This window comes from Clarias gariepinus, chromosome 21 (genome assembly GCF_024256425.1).
Source record: "Clarias gariepinus isolate MV-2021 ecotype Netherlands chromosome 21, CGAR_prim_01v2, whole genome shotgun sequence".
Taxonomy (NCBI): Eukaryota; Metazoa; Chordata; class Actinopteri; order Siluriformes; family Clariidae; genus Clarias; species Clarias gariepinus.
In genome coordinates this window covers 25,685,069-25,712,310 of record NC_071120.1, presented here as the reverse complement: position 1 = coordinate 25,712,310, position 27,242 = coordinate 25,685,069, and the positions used below count along the sequence as shown (strand labels likewise).

The following is a 27,242-nucleotide window of genomic DNA, read 5'->3' as shown; positions in this document are numbered from 1 at the left end:
TGTATAGAGAAATAAAAGGGAGTTTTTAGTCTTTTAACTATGTACTGTTTATCTGTGCAATCAAAATTCCAGATTTGACTTGAAAAATAAAAATGTTAAATTGATTTTTTAAAACAACATGCAATAATATTAATAATAATAATAATGTTTGTATATAAATTATTATAATAATTATATATATATATATATATATATATATATATATTTTTTTTTTATTTTTTATATGTAATGTTTTTTTATTAGGACTTTAATTTTGACTGGGGATGTTTTTCACTAAATCCCGCCCCCTTTCCTATGATTGGCTAGATGTATATAGTCTTACTGATCTAGCTTGGTATTTTTAAACATGCATTAATGTTAATTTATTTTAGCTTTGTTCATTTTAAGACACAGAATATTTCCTTAGTAACCGCTATGCTATGCTAGCCACGTCTCTCTTATCCATCTCGTTTTCACGGCTGCTAAACTGGCGTTCGTACGGGCCAATTAGCGGACAGCTTGTGATTCTATTGGACAATTGACGCGAGGGAGGCGGGATCTGTTTTGCAGTACGTATTCACGCTTTACGCATTAGCCCCGCCCCCTTGCTCGTCTACAGGCATTTGTATGCTGATGTGTTCGTAGTGGAAATATGGATCATTCTTTAGGAGAATCAAAAATATGAACTCGAGCTGTGCTCTTGACGTGAGTATAACTTCATATTGATTACTATGTAGTTACGTTAATAAACGGTAATAATGAATCGTTGTGTATTGCTAGTCTAGCTAGCTCGGTTTAGCGTATTGCTCCTGGGCCGAAACCCATACGACGGCATCGTGGATAAGTAGTGCACTAGGTAGGTTGCTACAGTCGTGATATTTGGCGCTACATAGCCCACGTACGTAGTGAGGCAAGAGCGATTTGGGACGCAGCCCACTTCCTGTATAGTCTTAATGTAAATGTGTATTTTAATGATATTTTTAAAACTAATACACGTTATTATTCTAAATTATGAACCATGCATAATATAGAATATGTTTAGTAAATATAATATACTTGTATATCTAACAGAAAAGTCATGTTAGTAGTAAAGAAGGAGTCCAGTTACAGTATAGGGTCACTGCACTGCAGAGGTGTAGTGTTATTTTCTTTACCTAAATCATCATTAGTTCAGCTTTATAAATGATATCTATACATGCAATTGTTAATTTTAAAACAAAAAAATATATATGCATAACGCTGTCTGTCATGTTAAGTGTCTGCTTTAATTTCTGTGTACTCTGTATATCTAGTACCTTTTATGTTCCTTTTATGTTTTAACACTGTAAAAGCTAATTAAAGGTGAACTTTTATTTGTGCAGTCTTTAATAAACTTCAGAAATTTTAAAATCAGCTCAGAGAAGAAACCTCAGTTTTAATCGGACACCCTGTTTTAGAGAAAACAGTAAATATGTGTACTTTCAGTATTCGACTAATCAGGATGATGAGTTGCCTGTCAGTTCAGAAAGCCCCGCCTCTTGAATGATCATGGCTTTTGAGCCTTAACGACGTATTTGTGTTGTCTTATCAAATCATCTTCTATACCTCTTATACTGTACATAGTCGGGGGGAGGGGGGGAGGGGGGGGAGCCTATCCCAGAATACTTCATGCACAATGACATCATAGGGCACACACACACTCACACACACACTCACACACACACATGCAATACGGGCAATTTGGGAACACCAATTAACTGTGGGAGGAAACCGGAGTACCTGATCCCTAATCGTTTTGAAACACCACTGACCCAAACAGAGTGAACCTACTACTCCTGGAGATACCAGGCTGATGCGTAGATCAGATGGACGGAGAAAGCTCCTGTTCCAGCTCTATTATCTAAAAATCTGTTTAATATAAGGTTTTTGTACAAAAGACGTGTCAAATATTTAATTGATAAGAACAGATACAACACTTTATCTTAGCCAAAAGTCCGAGAAGTGTTACGCAGTGAAAGGATTAGTCTCAAAGCAAGTCATCTGGAAAATGACAAATTAACCCCGTTTGCCTCCTCTTAGTTTGTTGTTTTTTGTCACTTTGTTTGTTTAAACACTTGTGTGAGTTTCAGAGAGCCAATTTGTACAAAAAACAAACCAGTGTTTCCTACACTTTTACTTCTTTTTCACCAAAGCGAACCAGGTGCTAGTTCATGTCAGGTGCTAGCGCGGGGTCAATAGCAAACCTTCCTAAGAACTGGCTTGTTTTTCCATGAGCTAGAGAGTCAGTTACATCACTGTATACGTCCATGTATGTCTCTACTTTCCCAGCAATGCTAACAGTGATGTTAGCGGTAAAACAGCCCCTGATGTGGGCGGCGCGATAAAGCCGTCTTTTTTAGGCTGAGCTCCAAACTAGCTCCAGTACCTGTTTATTTCGCTACCATGAAAGCGGTGTAACGAGAGGCAGTAAATGCAGCCGCCGTAAAAAAAAAAACTATAAGAAAGGCATACTGTCAGTCATACACGCTCTGTAGAGAGGCGCAGTTTCACATGGTGAACAGGCTCGTCTTTAAAAACCAAGGAGGATTAACTCTTAAAACTTAATCAGCACGGAGGCCAACACAGCATTGGTCAATGACCAGTTAAAAAAAACTAAACAAAACAAGGAAGTCTTGCTGGTGTGTATCGATGCTGGGTTTTTATATATTTTATGTGGAATCGGAGTTATTATTACTTAGAAAATGCTTATACTATTATAATGGTTATTCAGTCACAGAATCACTGATGAACAAAATGAAGGCGGCTTTATTCATGTACATTACAGCATAGTTAAACTCTTTTTCTTCTCTGCGTGTTCCCTCTCAGTACTGCTTTGGTTGGAATCCTGTTACATTTCCACCATCTATAGATCATTTCACATATCACAATATCAATTGCATATGGATGGTGGTGATGAACCATCTGGGGCTTGAGCCTCCATCCTTCTGATCAGGAACACTAATGTACAGTACATGTTGTTCACTCGTTCCTCAGACTTTTCACCCTACAAAGTGCACTTCGCAGGGTACTTCAGGCCAATCGGAATGCGCCTTAAGAAACAGCCATCTGATTCTTGGTGAACATTGCAGCGCACAGCTATGCTAGGTAGATTTTTACACGCTAATAATTTGTGTCAAGTTCATGTGTGAAAATAATTCCTCATGCTTCCAAAATCTTTATATTTTCTAGCAAATTTGTGTATTTTTTCTGGTTAGTCTCACTTACAAGTAGTTTTATAATGGACACTATTGAAAATATGAAAATGAAAATATTTTTTTAATTTATCTATTTATAGATTGATTTATTTCTCGTTACAGATTTCATCATCTGAGGTCAATGGAGGCACTGTGGGAAATCCATCCAAGAAGATAAAGCCACGGTTTCCTCACGGTTATGTTTCTCTACGAGTTCTTGAAGCCCAGGATGGACGGTAAACAGTGAAAAGTCCGCAGTCGAAGCGTGCGAGTTAAACCCTGATTGACACCCGTTAAGTCGAACCCCAAGCCGCCGAGATGTTCTCCGCTCTGAAGAAGCTGGTCGGTTCGGAGACTCCTATCCAGCCGCGGGAGAAGAACATTCCCGCGGGACTGCAGTCGATGAATCAGAGTCTGCAGAGACGGTTCGCCAAAGGCGTTCAGTACAACAGTGAGTTTTTTTTTTCCTCTAATATGATAACGACACACAGTATTTTATAAAATTGTGTGTGGAGCAGTTGAGTCGAGGTGTGGAAAGGATTTGGGGCAGATTATCTCTGCTGAGGGAACGGTTCACCCTGAGGCCGAGCTGGACAAAAATGTGGGTCGGCCTTTGTGTGAGAAGCAGACATTTTTTATTATTATTTTTTTTTCAATGATTACACCGATTATAGTGCTGCGCATCATTCTTGTCATATGCCTCGCACAGGATTCATAAAAACACTTCTGGTGTGTCGTTATAGGGAAACAATTAAGGTCAGGTGTGACATGAAGTATTAAAAGTCTCTAACAACATTCGAAATGCTCAAAAGAAGAAGCAGCGATATTTTTGTAAAATACAGGAATTTTGTGAGTACTTTGCGGAAGAATTGGTTTTTATGAGAGGCTTTTGATTGTGCAGAATAACAGAACTCAGTTATGACTAGTCAATTGCTTTATTTACACAAATCAAGGTAGAAAGTTTTTTTTTATTACACCAGAGCCACGATCAGACTGACTATTCGATTCACGTCTGAAACGCCGGCCTCCCAAGAACTCCAGAAACATGTGGATATTACTTGGAGCGAGGTTAGGACTGTTTGGGAATGTGGCAATAACTCCCTGCTAAGTTCCTGTAACGTGCAAGTGGTGTTAGTGAATGATTGTGTGTACAGTTCCCATAGACAGATGCGTCTCCTCTGCAATTCAGTGACAAGGTATCTGTTGAATTTTCAAGGATCAGGTGTTCCACTCGCTGAATGTTGCACACACGTGGTCACAGTATTATAGTAAACAAACAGTACACGTGTGCACGGATGTTGATTATTCCAGTAAGAAACGCGCACTAAGACCCAGCATGAGAGATGATTACCCACAATTTTGCAGCGCAAGAGAAAGAGAAAACGTTGGCTCATTTGTGATCACGTGACGCTCGGCATCAAAACAAGAAGTGCAGGCCTGATACATGATACTTGCAAACCAAGACTTGTTCGTTTTCTAAGTCCAAATTTATAAAAAATCTTTGAACGTCTTGCGGAACACTCGCAAACCGCGTTACTCACAATCCGAGGTTTAACTGTAGTTAAAACACAAGGGGGTGTAAACAAATGAATTGCATTCCAGGAGCACGTTCATAAGTTAAATTTGTTCGTAAGTCAGGGACAAACTGAATCTTATACAAATTGATGCAAATATTTGACACAAATATACAATATAAAGCATACCAATCCACTTGACTGAATCTGTCCTCGTTCCCAACACAGCTGTTCAGTAATGTGGCCAAAAAAACGTAACCGCGCCTTTGTAACTCAAATGTTCGTAAGTCGGGTACTACCTGTACTTTTAAATACTGGCCATCATCACGCTTTCTTACACACTGTTCAGGGTTAAATTCTGATCCCTAACGAATATGCATTTGCACAGTGAATCAAAAACGCATGTCACATGTTAGATATATGGATAGTATTAAACCTGAGTCAGGATGGCCATGGGATTAAAATCTGTTTGGTGTTTGTGTGTGTGTGGTGTAGTGAAGATCGTGATCCGCGGGGACAGGAACACAGGGAAGAGCACACTGTGGCAGCGCCTGCAGGGAGGGAAGTTCCAGGAGGAGTACATCCCCACACAGGAGATCCAGGTCACCAGCATCCACTGGAACTATAAGAGTAAGTGTTTGATCCGGCATCATTAAAGTTAAACTTTATGTTTAAATATTTCATTCAGTCAAAGCACAATTAAGGTATAAAACTAACACCCATTTATACACATCTGTACAATACTTACACAAGTCCGAAAATGTTTTTTTTTTTTTTTATCTTCCTATCCATTATCCTTAGATGTTGCAATTTACACAGTCTCAGAAAAGATAAAGCGCTAATAAATATTTTACACCTTTAAAAAAATAAATAAATTCTATTGACGGTGTATTTAACAAACCTATAAAAAAAAAAAAATCCTGAAATTATGCACATTGTTTTTGTTTTCTAGTTCCTTATTTCTCATTTATGTCCAATTAAAAATAAATAATATTCTTATTTTTTAATTATTGTAGATTTTCAAGAAGTTTTAGATCAAACCTTAATAACACAAAAAACAAATCACTTGAAAACTCCCTTTGTATGCTGATTATATCTATTCCTGTTTGGTCAAAGTCCAAGCTCGGCCAGTGACATCATTATAAGTACATGTACATTGCAGAAGTCTTGGGTACATATAAGTAAGTGCTATACAGCAAGGACGTCTCTAAAACCTTTTTTGTTTCTGCATTGAAAAAAACGTCTATAAAAAGCAGTAATTAATGAAGCAAGTCAATAATCGTTGTGACAAGCCTTTGCTTGAAGTACGGTCCCAGGTACAAGTTGTGCAGGAAATAAGCTGCTTAGTTTTAATGAGTCCTTCTGAACACTTGGTCGCACCTGCAACTTTTTTTTTTTTGTTTTTTTTGTTTTTACATGCAGCAAAACCCTTTTGCTTCGTTTCTATATGTCTAAAAAGTCAGCCTTTTTACATAATATACAGATATGTTTTTAGGACTGACTTAATAATAAAGTTATAAAAGAAGCTAACATGTGTAACAAAGTTTGTACTAAACCAAAAAAAAAAGTGACCTAAGACTTTTGCACATACAGTGGTACCTCGGCATACGAACGCCCCACCTCACAAATCTTCGCCAAATAAGAACTAAGATTTCGCAAGCAATTTGCCCTGGCGTACGAAGCATTTTTGGCATACGAGCGACCGAGTCGAACCGAACGCCAGCTAAGTTTCCATATGTCCCGGAGCCGTTCAAAACTTGTTTACATCAGTAGAAAGCCAAGCGAGTGCATTTATATATTTGTTTTGTGGGTTTTTTACATTTTGTGCAAGATTTGGTGAACTCATAGTAGCATGGGGTCCCAAGAATGTTGGGACCCCACTTTCAGTTTTGGTTTTTAAAGAGCCAGGAGGAATCATAAATTAAGATCAAGCAAGGTTTAATGTCTGTTTATTGCATATTTTACTTCATTTACATGTCTGTTCTGAATGCTTTAATTGTTTTCATATGCAAAAAACATGATTATAGTGTTGGAAATGGGTAAAATTTTTGGTAAATCATTTGGGTAGCTGGAACGGATTATCTGCAGTTACATTATTTCCTATGAGACAAATTCATTTGTCACATACACAGTCATACACAGTACGATATTTAGTGAAATGCTTAAACGACCGCCCGTGACCTTAAAAATGTAAAAACAATTAACAAGAAATAAACAGTGTAAAAAAAAAAAGAATAAGTTTAGCTATAGAAGCCTAGCTGTAGAAAATAGAACAAAAGATAAAAAAATATATAAAAAAATTATATATACAAAATATAAAAAAACTTATCTATACAATGTTGAAAAAAATATAACGATGAATTTGAATGGGAATAAATGGAAATAAATGGAAAATATCCAGGAAAAAAGACAAAAGCGAAGTAAAAAAGGTCGGAGCAGTCGTGACGGCAGCTGACCTCACCAGCGACATTTTGGATCCCAAGATACATTAAGATACATTTTAATGTATGAATTTCACCTTAGGAACTTTTCTCCGGCGACGGATTAAATTCATATGCCGAGGTATTGCTGTAGTTAGTAATGTTTGTTATATGCATAAGCAGGCGTGTGACGAATTAAATGGAAACCCAACAAGTCAAGATTCAACACGTCTTTGAACTGTCCTGGAACAATATACAACATTTATCCAAAACGATTTTTCCCTGATTAGTGTTTACATAACGGTAGAACGAGTTTTCCTTTAAAAACCAATAACATTGTAGAGTCTGCTTATGACCAGTGATTTATAATATATATTATATATGTTTCATATTTATTCTTTGGCTTTTTTTGTGCAATTATTATCTGCTTTAGGCACCAAACCAGGTAAAGAAACACTCTTGGGTGTTTATTTGTATCCTTTATTAAATTAAATTAGATTAGATTAGATTAGATCAGTAGCTTCTAGACAGATCACTGAGATAAGAAGACAAACAAAATGAATACAACACGTACCCCGATGTGTAGCGGTGTGAGTTACATGTTACAGTAGATGGTGTACGGTGTGCTAGAACCCGTCTCCTCATACGCATTTATCAGTCTTAACAGTTTCGTGCACTGCATCTGCTTTGGTTTGCATTTCGTAACCCAGAGTGAATCGGACACAGACGGAGGAGTGACTCAGCCCTCTGGAGAAGATGCAAGGCCTAACCGACGTGCACGAAAGCGCAAGCTTGTGCTCACTTTCATTTCACACTTTTGAGTTGATATAAATGCTGCAGGCGGTTTCAATCAGTGGTACAATTCGTCAGATATCATTCGCTGAATTAATGCGCATGCTTCAAGAATGAAGCGACTAATACTAACTTTCCTGTTAACTTGCAAAAAAATAAAATGCACTAATACCAACAATCTACCTACACGATGTAATCCTAGCATGGTTCAGAAACACAGCTTTAAATATATCAAGAGGAACTGGAGCATCTTTTGCCTGTACATATAACCTGATTGTAGACATAAAGATTAGCACAAGGTGGTCATCGCGAGCAGCAAACGAATGCTAGTCAAGGAAGAAATGTCTACAGACACCGCTAGGTGAAAGGAATGACGCATTTCCCTGTGCTCGATATAGCTATCTAATGCACTTTATTTAAAACCAACTAGGTAGTGATATCTGGTAGACGATAGTAGAAGTACATGAACATGCACAAGTTTGAATCTTATGGCTGAGGAGCTAAATTGGATAAATTTACAGCATCAGTCATTCGCTGAATTTTCCTTAGAACCTAACTAATAACTGTTTGCGGAAACCTGTGCAATTTCTTCGCTTGTATGAATTACAGTACGTATAGAGGTGTAACATCAGTATTTTAAATTCTAGCTCTGAGGTAGAGACAGCAGTACAGTACTGTACAGTATACAGGTTTATCTTTACATTTTTTTTTATTATTATTTAAGGGTAATGTGTTAAGCTTAATGAGTTTGAAATGAAAGTGTTTTGAGGGCATATTTAGGGTTTAAAATGCCTAGCAATACCTTTTCCCTTTTCCCCTCACATGTGCAATATCTGTATATAGAATTATGTTTAGTGTGCAACTAGAGATGTTTTTTTTTTGTCTAATTTATTACTCTTTTCCTTTTCTCCTGGAAAATAAGCAACAGTAAGCAAGAATGAGCAATTTCCCTCTGGGATTAATAAATTTCTTTGAATCTTGAATCTCAAACTATAAAAATAGGCTTTTTTTTGACAACATCCAAAATTCATATTTTTTTTTACAATTCACAAACTTGCAATTATTTGTGCTTAAAACAATCAAGCAAAAAAGGCATCATGGATCTCGTGCTGTATATCGTGTCTATAATTTAGCGGCAGCAACTTCTCTCTCACTCAGCATGAACTCTAGAAAGGTAGAGAGGGTCTAGGGAAGGTAAAGAGGTGTGATGTGTAAACATGAGAGAATTCCCCTGATTCCTGTGGTGTCGTCTTCGCAGCTACTGACGACGTGGTGAAAGTGGAGGTGTGGGACGTCGTGGATAAAGGTGAGGCTAAAAGAATCTGCATGCTCTTTCGATTTCTTTCCTGCATTTTTTGGGGGGATTAAAAAAAAAAAGTTGAGAGATTATGTTGTTTAACATTAGTTGTTTAGTTGAAAAACAAAAAAAAAATACTGAATTCAAAAAATCTCTACAGGTATGTGCCGATAATCGCTTAGACAGTAAATCGAGATACGTCTTTGCTTAGACATTGAGTCTCAAATTTACATGCACTGCAATAATAATCTAATAAAAACGCTCTTAGTCTGAAATTAAGCAGTTTTAAACTAGATAATAAACAATTAATTGATTTCAGAGCAGTTATTGTTTAGTTTAGTTGTTAAGTCATGTCCGACTCTTCGTGACCCCATGGACCATAGGTTGCCGGACTGTCCTAGATGCTGTCTGTGGGGTTTTCTTGACCAGGATACTGGATGTGGGCTGCCTTTCATTCTCTAGAGCATCATCCACGGGAACACCAATTAACCTAATCTGCATATCTTTGGACTGTGGAAGGAAACCGGAGAGCCTGGAGGAAACCCACCAAGCATAGGGAGAACATGCGAGCTCCATGCAGGCGTTAGAACCAACCACAATTACCTCGAGATAAAGCAACATATTACCACCTCGAATGCAAACATATATAAATTAAAAAATGATTTGAAAAAATCCATCAGTCATGGCGGAGTCAGTACAGTGATAGATGAACTACCCCAGAAAAGAATCACAATATATCACTTAATTAGTTTTTTCCCTGTTGAAAACCTGTTGATTATCGAATTCAGATGTTTCAATAAATCACGCCCCTGATCTCTAGTGAAGGACAATTTTAACGCTTCAGTATACCGAGACATCTTGGACAATGCTACGCTTCCGTGCAACTTTGTAGCAACAGTTTGTTGAAGGCCCTTTTCTATTAGAACATGACTTCGCCCCAGTGCACAAAGCAAGGACTATAAACACATGGTGTGGAAGAACTCGACTGGCCCCAACACAGAGCCTTGACCTCAACCCCATTAAGCACCTTTGGGATGAACTGGAACAGAGACTGCGAAGAGCCAGGTCTTCTCTTCCAACATCAGTGCCTGGCCTCATAAACGCTCTTCAGAATAAATGGACCATGGAAACACTCCAAAATCTTGTGGAAACTGTTATAGCTGCAAAATGGGGACCGACTCCATATCGAAGCAGGTGTATTTGGATACAGTGTCATTGCAGGTTTGGACAAATGCGTCATCTCCAGTGAAGATTTTTAGTGACGCAAAATTGGATTAACTCGAACGCAAAATTTGTAAAAGTTAGTTGTTTATTCATTTGGACTCACGATAACGCCGTAGCTTAGCCAATAAACGGTGATATAAAAATCTTATCGGCACATACCTGCATACTTCCAGACTATATACAGTACGGTCACTGTGTTTATCTTTATGTCCAGTCTTTTGGAGACAAACTTACCTTCTGCATGCTCGTATTACACCCATCCCCATTGCCATGCTTTCATCAGATGCATTATTAAAGCACGGCCCGGTTTAACCGAGCCGCTCGGCCCACGCACGCCGACTCGCCGTGTGTATTAATGTTGTCTCTCTTGCTCTGCTCTCACTGTGCACCCAGGCCAAAAAATCCCACTTCCTGAAGGTGTAGGTGAGAAACCACTTCTGCATAGAGATTGTTAGACCTTAGGTCTTAGTTATGTGTGTGTGTTTATCTAACGGGTGTGTGTCAGTGCGTTTGCTGTGTGTGTGTGTGTGTATGTGCATATGTGTAATCTCGGTGCAAACACAGCTGCCACGTTTCACTCATTGCATTAAGTTTTGGATTAAGGTGGATTGAGCTAAATGTGACGTAAGGCATAAAGAGTATTATAAGGCAACCGCTCTGATTAAGGAGACTGAACATGCTTTTTAACCTGAAGCTCAAATCGTTTTTATAAAAAATAAATAAATAAATAAAAGAATACACATACTTACACTGAGTTTTTTTTTTTTTTTTTATTGTCCCGAGTCAGTTGATCAGCTGAGATGTTTGGTGTCTGTTAGCATCTTCATGGAGTCACAAGACTAATCACACAAATACGAACTCTCTCATCATCTATACCGCTTTATCCTGTATAAAGTCACTGGGGCCTGAAGCCTATCCCAGGGGATTTGAGCCACGATGCTAGGTACACCCTGGACGAGGTCACACACATTAACACACTATGGGCAATTAGCCTAATCTGCATGTCTTCAGATTCAACCTTCCAAGCATCAAGACGAGAACATGCAAGTTCCATGCTCGCACAGCGACCCCGAGGCGGAAATCGAACCCAGACCATTAAGGTGCGAGACGACAGCACTAACCACTAAGCCACCATGCTGCCTAACAATCATTCTTGGAAAGGATGCCCTTCCTGCTGCAACCATCCCATTTTTTTTTTATCCACGGCACATTATCCAGTGGCTGGAGTTTGGCCACTGGGTGAGAATCAAACCCGCGCCTTCTATTTGGCATGTGGAGCTAGAAACCTACCACTGAGCCACTAATGCTCCATCTGAGAGAGCAGATATTACAACAGATGGTTATAAATAATCGATTCACACAGGATACAACAGCCGGACTTCCTCTATTATTGTTTCGCAACTTGACCAAGTAGCTTCTTCAGGCTGAGAAAGGGTTAGGATAGGGACCAAAGGGTTTCTTTTTTTTTTCCTCGATTAGCCTCACTAAGCAGCAAGCTGTTTACTCTAAATCCTGCGGGTTGTTAAAAGATGGAAATGCTTGCACTTTCACTAAGTGATTTCCGTTGGCCTTATCTTCTCATATCGTCCAATCCAAATGAGATCTTCAGCATCGTCTGGATTCGGACCTGCTCTCTCTCTTTTTCTCAGTAAGGTTACGGTCACTCAGCAACTTTTGATCAATGTTACATTTACATTATTTTGGTGGACTATTATCCAGATAGTTGAGGGGCTCATTTAAGGGCCCAACAGTGGCAACTTAGTGATAGTGAGGTTTAACCACGTGACCTTCCAGTCAGGACTCCCAACGCCTTAACCCATGCTCCCTGCCTAGATCTAATAATAATAAAATAAACAATTCACGCTTTGACTCTCAGACTCCAAATTACATCTCAGCTGATCGACTAAAATCACAAAGAATTAAAAGCTTCAGGTTTTTGCCGAGCCATTCCATCAAGTTTTGGTTTTCATCACAGCTTGATATGGCTATTGAATGATGCTCACTGTCCTGTTCTTTTTTGTGTGTGTGTATTTCCGCTGAGTGTCTGCTAACACTGACTGTTTCTGCTTAATGGACTTGTTTTGTCTCATCCGTCTTGTTTTTGTCTGTGTAGGCAGGGGTAAAAAGCGAGGAGACACCCTGAAGCTAGAGAATGATCCTCAGGAGGTAAAATGAATCACTCGTAACAACAGGGCTGTTAATCATGATTACTGTCAGGGGGGGACATTAACTAATCTAATATGCTACTGCTCCTTGCTGTTTAATTTCTGTATTTCCACTTTTTTTTACTTTTAATACATAAATATGAGGGTGAGTCAAAAATTATCCACACTCTTGTTATATTAATAGTTTATCAGCGTTTTTCCGTTCAAGGCTACCGTCTCCCCGGTCACTGCTGTTCAGGTGTGAAATTAATAGATCAGTTCTGTTTATTTGTAACTGCGGTGCAAGCAAAAATGGTGCCCCGCTTAAGGTTTGCCCGAAAGAAGAGCCGCGTGCAATAATTTTTTTAATTTATTGATTTTTTCGTGGTGTGAGGGGGTACCCGTTGCCGAAACAGCTCACAGAAGAGTATTAACCGATGCGAGTACGGAACAGAAACATCATCAATCGCCGACTGGGAAAAAGTTCAAAAATCAAAACCATTAGGTGGAAAATTCATCAACACTTACAGCTTTCTGGGATTTGTATTGGAACACTATCAGGGCAAAAAATGTCCAACAAATTAACAGTGCTCGTTACAGTGAGACGGTTTTTAAAGAGTTAAAGAATAAATTTCGGATTAAACACAGAGGACTGATTTTGAAGGGCGTCATAATCTCGTGACGATGCACGTCTGCACGCTTCTAATTGAGTCTTCGTTTTAAGGTGTTAACGCATCCTCAGTATAGTCCTGATCTCACTCTATTAGACTTTTTGACGCTTTTGGTTCCCTGAAAGCAAAACTACGAGGACAAAGATTCACTTCTGATGAAGAAGTGCAGACAGCGGCGCACTCGTGGCTTTAAAACATTTTTTTATGAGGAAATACGAAAGCTTGTTGACAGACGGACAAAGTGTCTTGAAAAGCAAGTCGAAAAATGAGGTATTTGTCGTTTCTAAAGGTTAATTAAAATAAATTGACCAGATCTGCCAGAGTGCAGATCATTTTTGACTCACCTGGAATTTAAATCTATTATTGTGTGCTTTCAGTGTATTCTTAAAATATGAGTAAGCTATGTTGGGAATAAAAGACTTGGGCCTGTAGTGTTCTAGGAAAATAATCAACAATGTTTGGTGTAATGTTACTGAAATAACCTAAGAGTTGATTATATGTCTACAATTGCATGTTTGAAATAGTTTTCTTTGTTCTGCTTAAATCACAAAATTTCAGATTAATAATTACAGATGTTTTTTCTGTTCATAATTATACATAGTGCATTTCATATTGTGGAAGATAAAAATCTCCTTCTCTTAGAAACCATCGTATTAACATTGTTACTTCAGAAAAGTGAATTAATCAACAGCATCTGACCAATCAGAACTAAACATTCAATGATTCTGTGTGTTGGGATTGTAATAAAATGTACAGTATATGTATTATAATCTATTTTAAAACGGTATGTTATTTTGCCTCAATGTATGTGTGTGTTTGTGTATATGTGTGTGTGTGTGTTTCCAGGCTGAGAACGAGATGGCCCTGGACGCTGAGTTTTTGGACGTCTATAAGAACTGTAACGGCGTCATCATGATGTTCGACATCACAAAGCAATGGTAAAAAATAAATTATATATATATATATATTTTAAAAATATTTGTTAGATAGTGTTCATTATTGTGTCATGTCATTTCGTTTTTAATTATAATTTTAATGTTATAAAGTAACTGAGTTCCCAATTATGTACATCATTTACACATTAAACGTTATTACACATTAAATAATAATTAAATAGGTTACTGAGACCTGCTTGAAAAGTTTAAGAAATGGATCAACAGGTTAATATCATTCAGAATCCAAGATAAACAGAATCTCAGGATTGTGAACCATAGGAACGCTTTCTAGGTTTTCTAACGTTTTCTACAGATGAGCGATTAATTCCAAGTAAGACCTTGGAAATGCTAAAGTCGTGTAGTACTTGTGGTCATCGCGTTGTGTTCTCCACAGTCCTCCTATAAAGCTCTGAGGATGCATGGAAATGGATTTTACAAACAGGGACACATGGTTGTCTTCATTTCAATCACTTTTCTTTTCTTCTTCGCAGGACTTATAACTACATTTTGCGCGAGCTGCCCAGAGTGCCGACCCACGTGCCGGTGTGTGTGCTGGGGAATCATCGAGACATGGGCGAGCACAGGGTCATCCTTCCTGATGACATCAGAGACTTCATCAACAGCCTTAACAGGTATGGATGAGACGCCAGGACCAAGAGTGATGTGTGTTTATTCTTTATTACCTTAAAAGGCTTGTTATGTTTAATATCTATAAGAAAATGTATCGTTACATACATGCTCTTTTTTTGTATTGGTATTAATGTGAGGTTTTTTCATTGGCGTAATACTTTATATAATGCGAGTTCTTAAGGCGAATTAAGGCATTTACCGCGATAGGAAATAATGAAACTGCAGATAAATCGTTCCAGCCACCCAAATATGTTACTAATATTACAATTTCCAAGACTATAATCATATTTTTATTTAGCATATAAAAACTCAATTTTTCAAAAACATTTAGAAAAGACACAAAGTAAATTATGAAATAAATAGACATGAAACCTCATTTAGCCTTCATTTCTGATTCCTCTTGGCACCAACTACTTTAAAAACCAAAAAAAAGTGAAAGCGGCTCCCTTTTCTTCTTGCTACCTACTTTGGCACTCATGGTTTTGTGTTCATTAAATCTTGCACAAAATGCCCAAAAAAATATGTAAACTCGCTTTTTACGTTTCGAACGGCTCCCAGGCGTACCCACAACTTAGCCAGCGTTCGGTTCGGGTTCGGTCGCTCACGTGTCGAAAATGCGTCATATCCCGAGGCATATTTTAGTTCTTAAGGCGAAAATTCCTAAGGCGGAGCGCTTGTATGTCAAGGTAATACTTGTATACTGGAGATACACTTACAACTATGATTTCTTGCTTTTTTTTCTTGTGGTTAGAAACCAGACAGAATCATTGTATCATTCCTTTTCACACACTCACTCACACCTTGGGACAAGTTTAACGTAGACAGTCCACCACAATCCATAAAATGTTTTTATTTTTTGGAGGTTGGAATAAACCAGAGATTCTGGAGGAAACTGCAGACAGACAGGAACTCCATCTCAGGAGCAAAGCACGGACTCTGGAGGTGCTGGGACGCTTAAGGCCGAATCCGCTAGTCGGTTTTAGTCGGAGGTTAAAGTGATGTAGCGTAACACCTCGACATGATGAAATAACATGCAAGAGATCCATGTTAAGATTAAGATCTTGTGGATTGTCGAGAAACCAGAGTGGATTCATTCTTTCTAACTTTTCTAATGCTTTCCGCCTTTTAAAACCGTGATTTATAAGTTTAGATGATGTGCTTCGCATCGAGTGCATCATTATCGGATCGGATCAGAGGACGTACGAACTGTTTTATGACTTTGCTCTTCTTCCCAAACAGGCCACTGGGTTCTTCCTACATCCACTACGCCGAGTCTTCCATGAAAAATGGCTTCGGCCTCAAATACCTGCACCGATTTTTCAACATTCCTTTCCTGCAGCTCCAGGTGAGTGATTCTCAAACTCCAGCAGCGACGCACAGAGACACCCAATCGCTCCCAGACCGACTCCGTAGTCTCCAGAGGATCGATTCGGGTTCATTGTTGTGCCGCTCACTTAATATTTTATCCGTGTGTGTGTGTGTGTACGAGAGTCTTGAGTGTCTCAAGTGTCTAGCAGTAATTAGATCAGCGGTGTCAGACTGCAGCCCTGGAGCGCGGCGTCGAGTCTAACCAACTCATCATCATCTCGTTACAGTGCACTTTATTACTGGGGCAAACTTTCAAACTTTAAACTGTACACGCTACAAAGTCTCCAGGTCGCAGGTTTACGTCTTTACGCGTGTTTGTTAGATTGTAATGTAATCAGACAGACCGCAGCCGTACCTTCACCTCTTAGCTCTGAGTGGCGTCAGTCGTAGTAAGTTGAGCGAGTTGATGTTTATTAACACTTGGTTGAATTTAAAAACAATTTTATCTGTATTGAATAACGTTTTTTCTAATGCGTTGTTATTGTCGTATCCATGGTAACGGCTCGTTCGCAAGGATTCAAAGGTGTAGCGTAATTTTAGCCTTGATTGGAAAAAAACATGAGGCTATTTCAACTGATTTTTTTCTATGTTGGAATCAGAATATAGCGGTTCACATTTATTTTATTGAGTATACATGGAGTTATTATTAGAAACCAGGAAATTCGGTGATTTAAATAGTGACGAGGTCAGACCAAGGTCAGATATCTGAAATAGTTCGTCTTCATTAGCTTCCGGCCTGCCTGGTCAAGTTTCTAAAATCTTAAAAAAATTTTCATGATCAGTTTGTCCGTCTGTTCGTCTTGAATACTTTGTTTTGGTTTTGTGTAACTCGTATCATGATTAGTTGTGTTATTTTTTTTCGCCCGCAGAGAGAGACGCTCTTACGGCAGCTGGAGACCAACCAACTGGACATCGATGCCACGCTGGAGGAGCTGACGGTCCAGCAGGAGACCGAGGATCAAAATTACGAAATGTAAAACTTTTTCGCACGTCTTTAACACACGAATAAATCATCGCTAATCCCCTGTAGTCTGTACTGTGTACCTTAATGGAACTCATGGTGTTTCTCAGAGGGGTGGACTGTAGGATTAGCGGATGTTTGGATGGGACGTGTAAAGGAATAAACAGATATTGATGTATTGAGGAAACTTTACAAACCATTTTCATTAAAGCTATGTTTGTTTTTTTTGTTTTTCTTGGGTATGGTTTCAAATTGGTCTTTGATCTTTGCTTCATTAAATTAACACTGCAATACGAATACTTTCCAAAAATAACCAATCTAGATGTTATGAATCTAATCCTTAACCGTCATCCTCGCAGATTCCTAGAGATGATGGAAGCGCGCGCTAAAGGCTACAGATCTCCCGGAGACGCTAACGGTCAGAGCCCGTCGTCCGGCTCGCAGTCCCCCGTCGTCCCAGCAGGCGCCAGCTCCACGGGCAGCTCCAGCCCCGGCACTCCGCAGCAACCCCCTGTCGCGGGGCAAAACCCGCAGTTACCCTCCACCTCGCCGCCTGTGGACGCTCAGATTCCCATCGCACCCGCTCTTCCCCCCGTCCCCGCCCCCGCTCCATCTCCGTCTCCGGCACAGCAGCCGCAGAAGCGCAGCTTCATCTCCAGGCTGTTCGGCTCGACCGCCTCTCCAGAGGCGCCCACTGCTGGCCAGGGTGAGTGTTGCACATGACCCGCGTCGTCGTTAACGTAGGTGTTTGTCAAGATACTAAATCATAAAGTTACCCAACAGTGAGTACTTTATTTACAACAGAAGAAAACCATTCTAGAATCCCAGCATTATATTATCATTAATAGTTATTTAACCAAACATAAAAAAGAAATACTCTGGACTTGTTGATATGTTTCGGTTGTTCTGTAAGAAGACTTTTAACATTTGGACAAAGGACAAAGTGTCCAGAACGGTTCCTGACTTTCTTCTTTATACATTTCTGGATAAAATGAGCTTAAGACAATTAAATACAACACACACACAGACTTTCTACACAATGTCCTATTTGGAGAGTTCCCCTGGGGCTTGATGATCCAAGATCCATGGACTCATTCACAGGATTAGGACTCGTGAACATCACGAGTGGAGGCTCACATGACTTTTTGGGGGGGGTGTAAACTTTATAACCCCTCAGCATCAGCAGAAAGCTATGTAAAGATGGTATTAATATTAACTGTGGAGAAAATTACAGTAAAATAAGAGAAACTTAAGGAAACCAGACATTAAGTAAAAGTCAGATTATTATTTATTTTGGAGATTTAGATCTTTCTTCATTGCTTTTGCATAAATCAGAGGTTTATGAAGCGTCCCCAAACCCTGGTATATTAATTAATTTATTTATTTATTTATTTATTTATTTATCCCCCTGCTCTGACTCTTGGTTTAGAGGCGGAGCCGGCACCTTCCCGAGCCACGCCCACAGTACAGAGTGTAGACGACTTTGTTCCTGATGAAGGACTGGATAAGAGTTTCTTAGAAGACAGCGTCCCCTCCAGCACCAAACACAGCATGAACACCGGGATCACCGCCGACAGTGACAGGTACAGTACAGCGTATACACACACACACACACACACACACACACACACACACACACACACACATATGCTTGGTTAGCTTTATGATCATTTGATTGGGTACTTACCCAAAATATCAATGATTCCAGCACTAAAGATCTCTTTTGTTGTTTTTTGTTTTTCCCGACAACTTCTAAGGCATTGCATTTGTTAGTTTGTCTTGTTTGAATATTCCGAGAAAGGTAAAAAAAAAGAAAAAAAATATGCAGAATGATTAAGAATTTATTTGGGTATTTTAAGCAGCTCCATGTTGTTAGCAATAAAAAGCAAAACCAATCTCTGTGATATTATTGTCTTCTCTGCACTTGTCAAAATATCAAAGCAGAAAATAACAATAAATAAACAATAAGCAATAAAATTGTTTATTTCCAAACCAAACCACAAATTTTTCCAGTTTGCTTAAGGAGTTGACTTGGTGCTTGGTTCCGTTTCCCTTTTTGTTCCCTTTTCTCCCAGTGATGGAGAAGGTCGAGGAGGGAACCCCATGGTGGCAGGGTTTCAGGACGACCTGGACCCCGACGATGCCGCTCCCATGCAGCAGCCCAGATCCTCCGTCCCCAGCAAAGACCTGAACATCACATTATCCAGCGACGACGAAGAGGATGCAACCAAACCCGTCGTGGCTAAGGACGAAGATCTGGATATCCACCTGGACAGCCATCTGTAAGCTCAGTGCTGATGATTTATCATCATCTGTCATTGATAGAATTGATTATTGAAAATAATTTTGGATTAACGATCGAATGCTCTGTTCCTGCAGAGACGATTTGAGCTCTTTAGCGCTGGAGGACAAACCCAAACCCGCCAAGCCCGTGCCTTCGGTCCAGCCTCAGATGATGACAGAGCCTTCGATCCTGACGCCGACTCCTGTGCACCTCCTACACACTCCACATGCACACTCGCCCCCGAAGCAGGGTAAAGGCAAAGCGGCTCCTCATCAGGACGACTCGTCCGATACGGACGCCGAGGCCCCCGTGGCTCAGCAGATGCTCTCGTTCGTCATGGACGACCCCGACTTCCAGAGTGATGAGGAGCAAGTGCAGAAAGACAAAAAGGTAAACAGAGAGGTCTTTCAATTATGTTAATGAAGTTGATTGTTTTTCCAATAACAGCACAACCTGAAGTGTTTTATTCGTCTTTAACAACAACTTGTCTCTAACTTTTTTTTTTTAACAAGAAGGACGTCTTCTCCGCCCGGTCTGACCTTCCCGACCTCTCGGATGACGAACTCGTCCCTGCTGAGGCCCCGAAGTCCTCCGTGCGCTCCTTCAAACACAAGAACGACAGCGACCTTTTCGGCCTGGGCTTCGAGGAGAAAAGCGTCAAGAGCAAAGACAGCAGTGACGAACAAGACGGCAAGTCCATGATTAACCAAACTGTTTCATTTCCTATTTTTTTTCATATGAAGAGGAAAATATAAGGTGATTTTTTTTTTTTTTTTTTTTTTTGCAGAAAAAGAAAGCAAACATTCCATGAAAGAAAAGAAGAAAAAGAAGAAGAAGAGTAAAGAGGTGAAAGGAATAAATGGCATAAGTAGAAGCAGATTTGTTTTCTAACCTGACTACAAAAAAAAAAGAATTATGTTAAAAGAATTGCTTAATGTGCTTTTATATAAACATCAGGTGTAGATTGAATACGATCGGGAATAGGGTTCGGAAGATATGTTTTGATTTTACTGTAATTTTTTTGTAAATACTGCAAAAAACTAAATGTTCCGGCAATATTACAAATGTATTTTTATTGAAGTGCCATATTTACTGTTCTCATGTCAGCATATTTTGCTTCCAAACAGCCGGACTTCCATGTATTTTTAATGTCGTTTTGAGAAATAATTCTCCAGGCTTCCTGATTGAGATGATTAGATCAGGCCGGGGATTAGTATACTGGTGATGCTGAATGCTGAGTGGTTGGAACAGATGAGGGGGGAAATGAGGTCGCTGCACAAAATAAGAGCCAAAACAACAACAACAATAACAACAAAAAGTCCTTCAGGAAGCCTGGAGAACTATTCCTCAAGACTAGAAAAAAAAAATCCAAGAAAGTCTGGAGCTTTGGAAGCGAAAGATAAATAAATGGGGGGGTCAAGACTTTTGCACAGTGTGGGAATTTTTGGTGAAATCTGTCAAAATGCTTGAAGTAGCTAATAAGACCAGTGCTAAAACATTATAACTGTTTATAGCTTTAACTAAGAATTGTAAATTGTAGCTTTAATACAATTTTATTCCACATTTTATTATTATTATTATCAAGTCAGGATTTTAGTCATTTATATTTTCTTTTTACTAAAGTTAGTACCTGTCGTTCACGAGTTTGTAGAAATAGTTAAAGGGTTAAGGCTAAAAGTAAGCTTTAATCTTAACATACATATTTTGTCTTAAGACGACTCTAGCATGTTCAAATTCACTTATACCATTTCAGCGCTGTTATTTCAGCCAAAGTAAAAATATGAACTAATCCCAGTAAAAATATTCACTCAGTTTAGCTTTTCTAATTAATTGGTGCAGGTGTTTGTTTACATTAAGCAAGTAACTTATTAGTAGCTTATTTTAAAGTAGATTATTAAATCTCGCACGGTTCATAACATCGCTTTTGATTTCACTTATGGTGCAGGTTAAACTTCAGGCAGAGATCTAAGAACAGTCCTGCAAAAGTTTCATTAAATTAAAATGAATTTACGTAAGAGCGGTCGATTAAAAATGCCTTCGCAGTTTGACGTATGCACAGTGCGCTGGCAAAACCTTGTAACCTGGCACATAACTGCTCGTAACTTCAGATATACTAAAGATTTCATTTATAAATGAAATGAATGATATACTAAAAAGTTCATTTATAGTCCAGGTTTAACTTCAGGTTTAACTAAGTAAAAGTTTAATTCAATTCTGTCCACATCGTTTTGCATAATGCTGTGACAAAATCTGACTGGACGGACATACAGAGACAGATATCATTGAAAGAGCAAATTCTGACCAATGTACAGACAAAAGCTTTTTTTAAAAACAATATAGACGGTTTAATTTTTGTGTATTTCAATTGCGATTTTAAAGTCGTACAGTTCTAATCGATGTGCATGTTTCGCTAACTGTAATGCACATATTAATGAACAGAATTTCAACCACTTTTGTACACCGTAATGTATATAAACTATTTATACTATTGACACACCTGATAATCGAGCCTCATAAACAAATCTAAAATCAAAGAATTCTTTTAAGATTTTTTTTTTTGCTCTTTGTTTGACCTTGTCTGTCCATCCACGTCCTGTTTCCACTCAGGATGAAGAGAAGAGCAGCAAGAAGAAGAAACACAAGAAGAAGGAACGCGAGGAGCCTGAAGGAGCCGGAGATGACAAGGAGAAGAAAAAGAAAAAGTCCCGGAGCAAGAAAGCAGGCGATCTGGTCGATCTGGAGGCCTTCCTGGCTGGAGGAGAGGCAGTGGAGAAGAGAGAGGAGGGAGATTATGAGGAGCTCTAGACTGAATTTTTAAACATGCACTACTAGCCTCGACATGTCATTGGCATTTCAGCAGCGCAGTTCTCAACGTGTTCTGGTGTGTGTGTGTCAAACAGAGTGAGAGTGATGTGATGATGCTAAAAACACGCTCTCGGTCGCGTATCGTTACCACCACGGAGGATGGAAAAGGGGGAGCTTCCTCCCTGCTCCTCCGGCTGCAATAAGTGGAGAAGCCATTGAGATCTCCTGCATCCTGCATGTAACTTCATTTCCAGGGTGAAGATTCGACAGGCTCCTCCCTTCTCTTTTTTTAATCGCATTTGTTCGCCTTTTTGTTTTTCGCATTCACTCCAGAAGCGAGCCACTTGCCATGGAGTTATTAGCTGTATTTTGTAGGCATGTGCCGATAATGGGGTTTACGGTATAATCATGATATTGATGTCAGTCACCTGAGGTTTCTGTCTTTGAACTGATTAAAACGCAGTCAAAGCAATCCCACAATTCTGTTCATCAGAGGAGAATTCCACTGATCATTTTAAATTTGTTACACAAAGCACTGCCGTTTGATGCAAACATTTCAGTACTTGGTATTTAAAAGCCAACCTGTATGTGGTAATTACAAGCGACTTACCTAGTGTTAAATAATGACTAGTGCGAAAAGTATCAGGGTTCATATATGCCATAAATATTCACAAATGAAAATTAAATAATGTGAATGATCTGTGATATTAAAGGCCTTTTAACATTTCATTAGTTCAGCAGTTGCAATCAATAAACCCTCAGCAAACAAGATCATTGAGGACTATAACAAATAAAAATGTAGTGTCTTTCTGCTATAGGAAAATAATCAGTGATGAATATGTGTAATGTGGCCCAGTGTGAGCCTACAGTAAACATGAATACTCAGCATTCTCCTAAAGTTAAAGCGGTCTTAGTATTGAGTCCTGAGGTACACCTGCTGTTTTTTCCCAGCACTAATTATTAATTACTACATATTTAAACTTCCTCATTAAAAATGACCAAAATTTGCATTTTTAAAAAAGTAAATGTATACATCATTAAGTTTGTGGAGATTACAAGCGATTTATCTAGTGTTACATAATGACGAGGAAAAACAGTATCAGGATTCAATAATGCCATAAATATTGACTGATGAAAGTTGGATAATGTAGCTCTCAAATGATCCATGATAAAGTTCTTTTAACATTTCATTATTTAACGGTTGCGATCAATAAACCCTCAGCAAACAATAAAATTGAGGACTAAGTATTTTTATTTCTAAGTAAGAAATAAAAATATTGTGCTTGCTGTTATAGGGGGAAAAAATCAGTGATGAATATGTGTAATGTGGCCCAGCGTGAGTGGAGTAAAGATGAATATTCAGCATTCTCCTGAAAGTAAAGCGGTCTTAGTATTGAGTCCTGAGGGACACCTGCTGTTTTTTCCCCAGCACTAATTATTAATCAGTTAAACTTCCTCATTAAAATAACCAAAATTGGCATTTTTTAAAACAGAAATGTATACATTATTAAGTTTTACATTGTACAACACCAAGAACTGTAACACAGAAGCAAGTTGTATTATACTTGACCAAAGCTCATTGCTGAATTTCTAACTTCTTAATAGATTAAAATACATTTAATAAAGATGTCAAGCAAAGCAACTTGCCTGCTCATAGCACTAACAGCAAACAATTTGGCGCTTTCCTACCTTGAAATGACTTATAGTGTACTTGTAAGGTAGAAGTTATTTGCTTTCGATCAATATAAGCCTGGTTTAAATATACAGCTCACTGCTTTGAGGAGATCCCAATGTCACTTCTATCGTTAGTAACATTAGCTGCAAGATTGTCGCAAACAAAAAACAAACATCAAAGCATCCGGGTAAAATAATATAATTCCCATGCTCGGACTTCTGTTAAATGCGTCATTACTATGTACTAGGATATCCGACATGCAAAATGTTTTTTTTTTTTCTTTTTTTCAAAAGTTTCACAAATGTTTTTAGGAAATCCTGGCTAGTTCCCACAATCCTGCTTAGCTAATAAATTTCCACCACAATATTGTGATAATATTGGTGAAATAAAATGTTAAATATCGGCACATGCCTATTCTGTCGTAAACGCATGACTCTTTTAGCGTCGGTGTTAGGGCATGGCTTAGCGTTCCTTTCTGTACATTTAGTTCTGGGTGTATAATGTAGATGATGTGTGCTGTGTACTGTACTTTGTGGATGTGTATACTTATTATTTTTCTTCCGTTTCCAGAATTTCGTTTTTTCTAACGATTCGACTCGCAAGTTCACAAATATTGGAAACGTAGGTCTGTTTTTGTATAGGAATTGTTCATTCAAAAAAAAAAAAAAGTTCAAACTTTTTGTCCAAAGTTGGCAATTGCTAATATGATTCATATCTGGATAAACAGCGCTTCTTTAGATTTTCACTTGTAGCCATGAGGCTTAAGTGGCTAACAAGTAATTAAAGCAAAAAAGTTAAAATCACTCATAATTTAAGCTAACGTCCAAATCCGAACATACAAATTAGGCCACGCCTCCAGCGTCATTTTGATCGACGTCGGGTTGTGATCAAGAAGTAAGAAAGCGATCCGCTACAAGATGTAGCCACTTTTTTTTTATAGATAACGCTGAACGATCATGTAGCTAGAGGTAGCTAGAAGGTAACTAGCTCATTTGTTATCAACTTTAGTGCAAAACTAAAGGGACAAACGTGTGTAAGCGTGTAAATCATGTTTTCGGCTGGACTTCTTTCAGAATTCACTCAGGTCTGTCTCCATTCTGAAATAGCTCCGGAGGTCTTCAGACGTCCGGGTCACGTTCAATAGTTAATAATAGTAAGTCAAGGCAACTGCGTTTCCTAGATATAAATATATATTTTGTCACTGAACTAATGAGTAGAGATATAACGTTTTGCTTCGACCTCCAAGACACAATTTTGATGTGATGTTTACTTAAAGACAGAGTCGATGTGACTTCGAGAACGTAAAATTCTTCCATGATATGATTGTGTCTTTAATGGAAATCGTTAAATTAAGAGTCATTTACTTCTTATCTCAGTTCTAGTTCCACTGATATACACGTTCAGCGCATATATTGTTTGTTTTTTCTCTCACAAACTAGCTGAAGCTAATGGAAGTCAATCTCCTAAATTTCTTGTAAATACAAATTTGCATTTATATTGTTTTGCATTCGAACTTCGTCATTAACATCTATTTCAGTAAAATTCCATCGCACAGTTTTTACATGCAAAAGCAGCAGCAACACAAACACCAAACAATGGAGGATTAACCTCAATGTCCACTAGATGGCACCACTGTCAGTCACATTCCCATGTCCGACTCTAATGTTTCATGTTTAAACCCACTGATTTTTTTTTTGGTTTCTTCCTAAAACTGTCATTATGTCATGAGCTGTACATCCAGTCTAAAAGTCTTCGTAGTTCATAAATCTAGAAAATCCTGCGAGAGGCTGTATAAGAGGACTTTAAAATTCAAAACACTAACTGTAAAAAATCGAGAAGAGACAATTACGAGGGGCGTTCAAGTCAAAGCAGGACTTTTGTTTTTGATTGTGCAGAATAACAGAAAACTCCCTTTTATTTCTCTATACAATCCCCTGCTACACTTATCACTAGTGCTTGGACGCCATTACCGAAGAAAGTTTTCTTAGTACGCCAGAGCCATGATCACTCCGGACTGCCTGTCTCCTTCACGTCTGGCTTCCGAGGAACTTGAACATCTGGGAGGAATGGCTTGGAGCGAGGCGTATGATCATCTTTAAATATGATTCACTGCGACTAACGGTCTCACTTGAAATCTCCTGTAAATGTCCATCTAATGTACACCTTCAAGTCCTGGATTGACTTGAACGCACCTTGTAAACGCATTTCTTTGTTTACTCTGTCGCATGGTGCTATTCTCCCCCTGCTGTTTACATTGGTATCACACCACACCATGGTGTTCATTTCTGAGAAACGTCCACGAACAACACTCCGAATGCAGGGTGTGTGTGTGTGTGTGTGTGTGTGTGTGTGTGTACATGTTTGGCAGCCATCTTGCACATCATCATCCTATAATTTAAGCGAGTCCTATTTAGGCTTTAATCTTATTTATAAAGCGGAAATGAGAATTTAGGTGGTTTTACGACTTCCATTATTTCGTAAGCTATACTGCTTCTCAAAAGTTTGGTTCAATTTTTTTGACATGTGATATCTGATCAAATCGCCTGAAGGCAAACATTAAACACACACCTCTCGCCCACTGCAGCTCCTCTAAAGAAGGGCTGAACTTGACTTCAACGCATTAACGATGACACACTGTAGGTAGGAAATAATACGGAAATAAAAAGACACTTCAGTTCCAAAGACATCCGCTTTTCAGACCTTGTTATGCTGTTGTGAGTTTTGCTTTCTCAGATACATTATGCATTGCTGATGACCAGTGGAAACAATTTCTTCTTATTATTATTATTGTTATTATTATTGCTTTATTTTCATAAATGCTTGAGACCAAACCCTGTTAAGTGCAATGAACACATTTCCTTTCGTGTTTCTTCCCCTCCTTACTTGTTTTCTTTGCCACTTTTTTGTTCCTTGTGTTGATTTCTGATTGCTCTGTACAGCAGTTTAAGAGACTTGAGAGAGAAAACTGTGCTACTCCATCGTTCATACGGCTGTAATTAACTCTGTTCGAGACTCTTAAGAAAAAATGATTTAGGAATTACAGAACACACACACAAACAAACAAACGGCTCCGGCTTTCGTCAGAAACAAACAGCACTTTTAAACAGACACACACTCTAACTCAGACACTGGCTTCCTGTCCGACTTCATACAACTTTAAAACTGTGTGTGAGTGTGTGTGTGAAAACGAAACGCAAATATAGCACGGACCTTTCTCCATCACGCCTGCTTCCTGTTTCTTTATTTTTTGACTGTGATACATGGTTTAGTGTGTGAGAGCTTTACGTATTAGATTCAGGAATTATGAGGCACGCGCACACACTGTCTAATA

General features: G+C 38.7%; 1 protein-coding gene and 1 non-coding gene across 6 annotated transcripts; one reads left to right on the top strand and one right to left on the bottom strand.

The window, feature by feature from the left end:
• The first annotated feature begins 573 nt into the window (after positions 1-573).
• On the top strand, positions 574-27,133 carry rabl6b (RAB, member RAS oncogene family-like 6b). 5 transcript variants are annotated; one of them, XM_053480897.1, is made up of 18 exons: positions 582-684; positions 2,992-3,102; positions 3,315-3,642; positions 5,201-5,335; positions 9,176-9,223; positions 10,832-10,861; positions 12,552-12,604; positions 14,100-14,191; positions 14,680-14,820; positions 16,058-16,163; positions 17,056-17,159; positions 17,507-17,853; positions 18,577-18,730; positions 19,223-19,429; positions 19,527-19,821; positions 19,947-20,121; positions 20,219-20,277; positions 22,039-27,133. In XM_053480897.1, exons 3-18 carry the CDS (start codon positions 3,510-3,512, stop codon positions 22,234-22,236), a joined length of 2,277 nt encoding a protein of 758 aa, XP_053336872.1. In that variant the 5' UTR covers positions 582-684; positions 2,992-3,102; positions 3,315-3,509; the 3' UTR covers positions 22,237-27,133. The 5 variants fall into 5 exon arrangements, with proteins under 5 accessions (XP_053336871.1, XP_053336874.1, XP_053336872.1 ...); XM_053480895.1 differs by having other exon boundaries at positions 19,944-20,121; XM_053480896.1 differs by lacking the exon at positions 2,992-3,102 and having other exon boundaries at positions 574-684; positions 19,944-20,121.
• LOC128509890 (U2 spliceosomal RNA) lies at positions 1,778-1,964 on the bottom strand. The gene has a single exon (XR_008356084.1). It is a non-coding gene; the product is annotated as a U2 spliceosomal RNA (small nuclear RNA).
• Positions 27,134-27,242: the final 109 nt, after the last annotated feature.

Excerpts from the sequence above, each read along its gene's own strand:
- rabl6b (XM_053480896.1), top strand. The coding sequence starts at position 3,510 with ATGTTCTCCGCTCTGAAGAAGCTGGTCGGTTCGGAGACTCCTATCCAG. Across the intron at positions 18,731-19,222 it reads ATCACCGCCGACAGTGACAG|TGATGGAGAAGGTCGAGGAG; the intron begins GTACAGTACAGC and ends CTTTTCTCCCAG. Across the intron at positions 20,278-22,038 it reads AGAAGAAGAAGAGTAAAGAG|GATGAAGAGAAGAGCAGCAA; the intron begins GTGAAAGGAATA and ends GTTTCCACTCAG.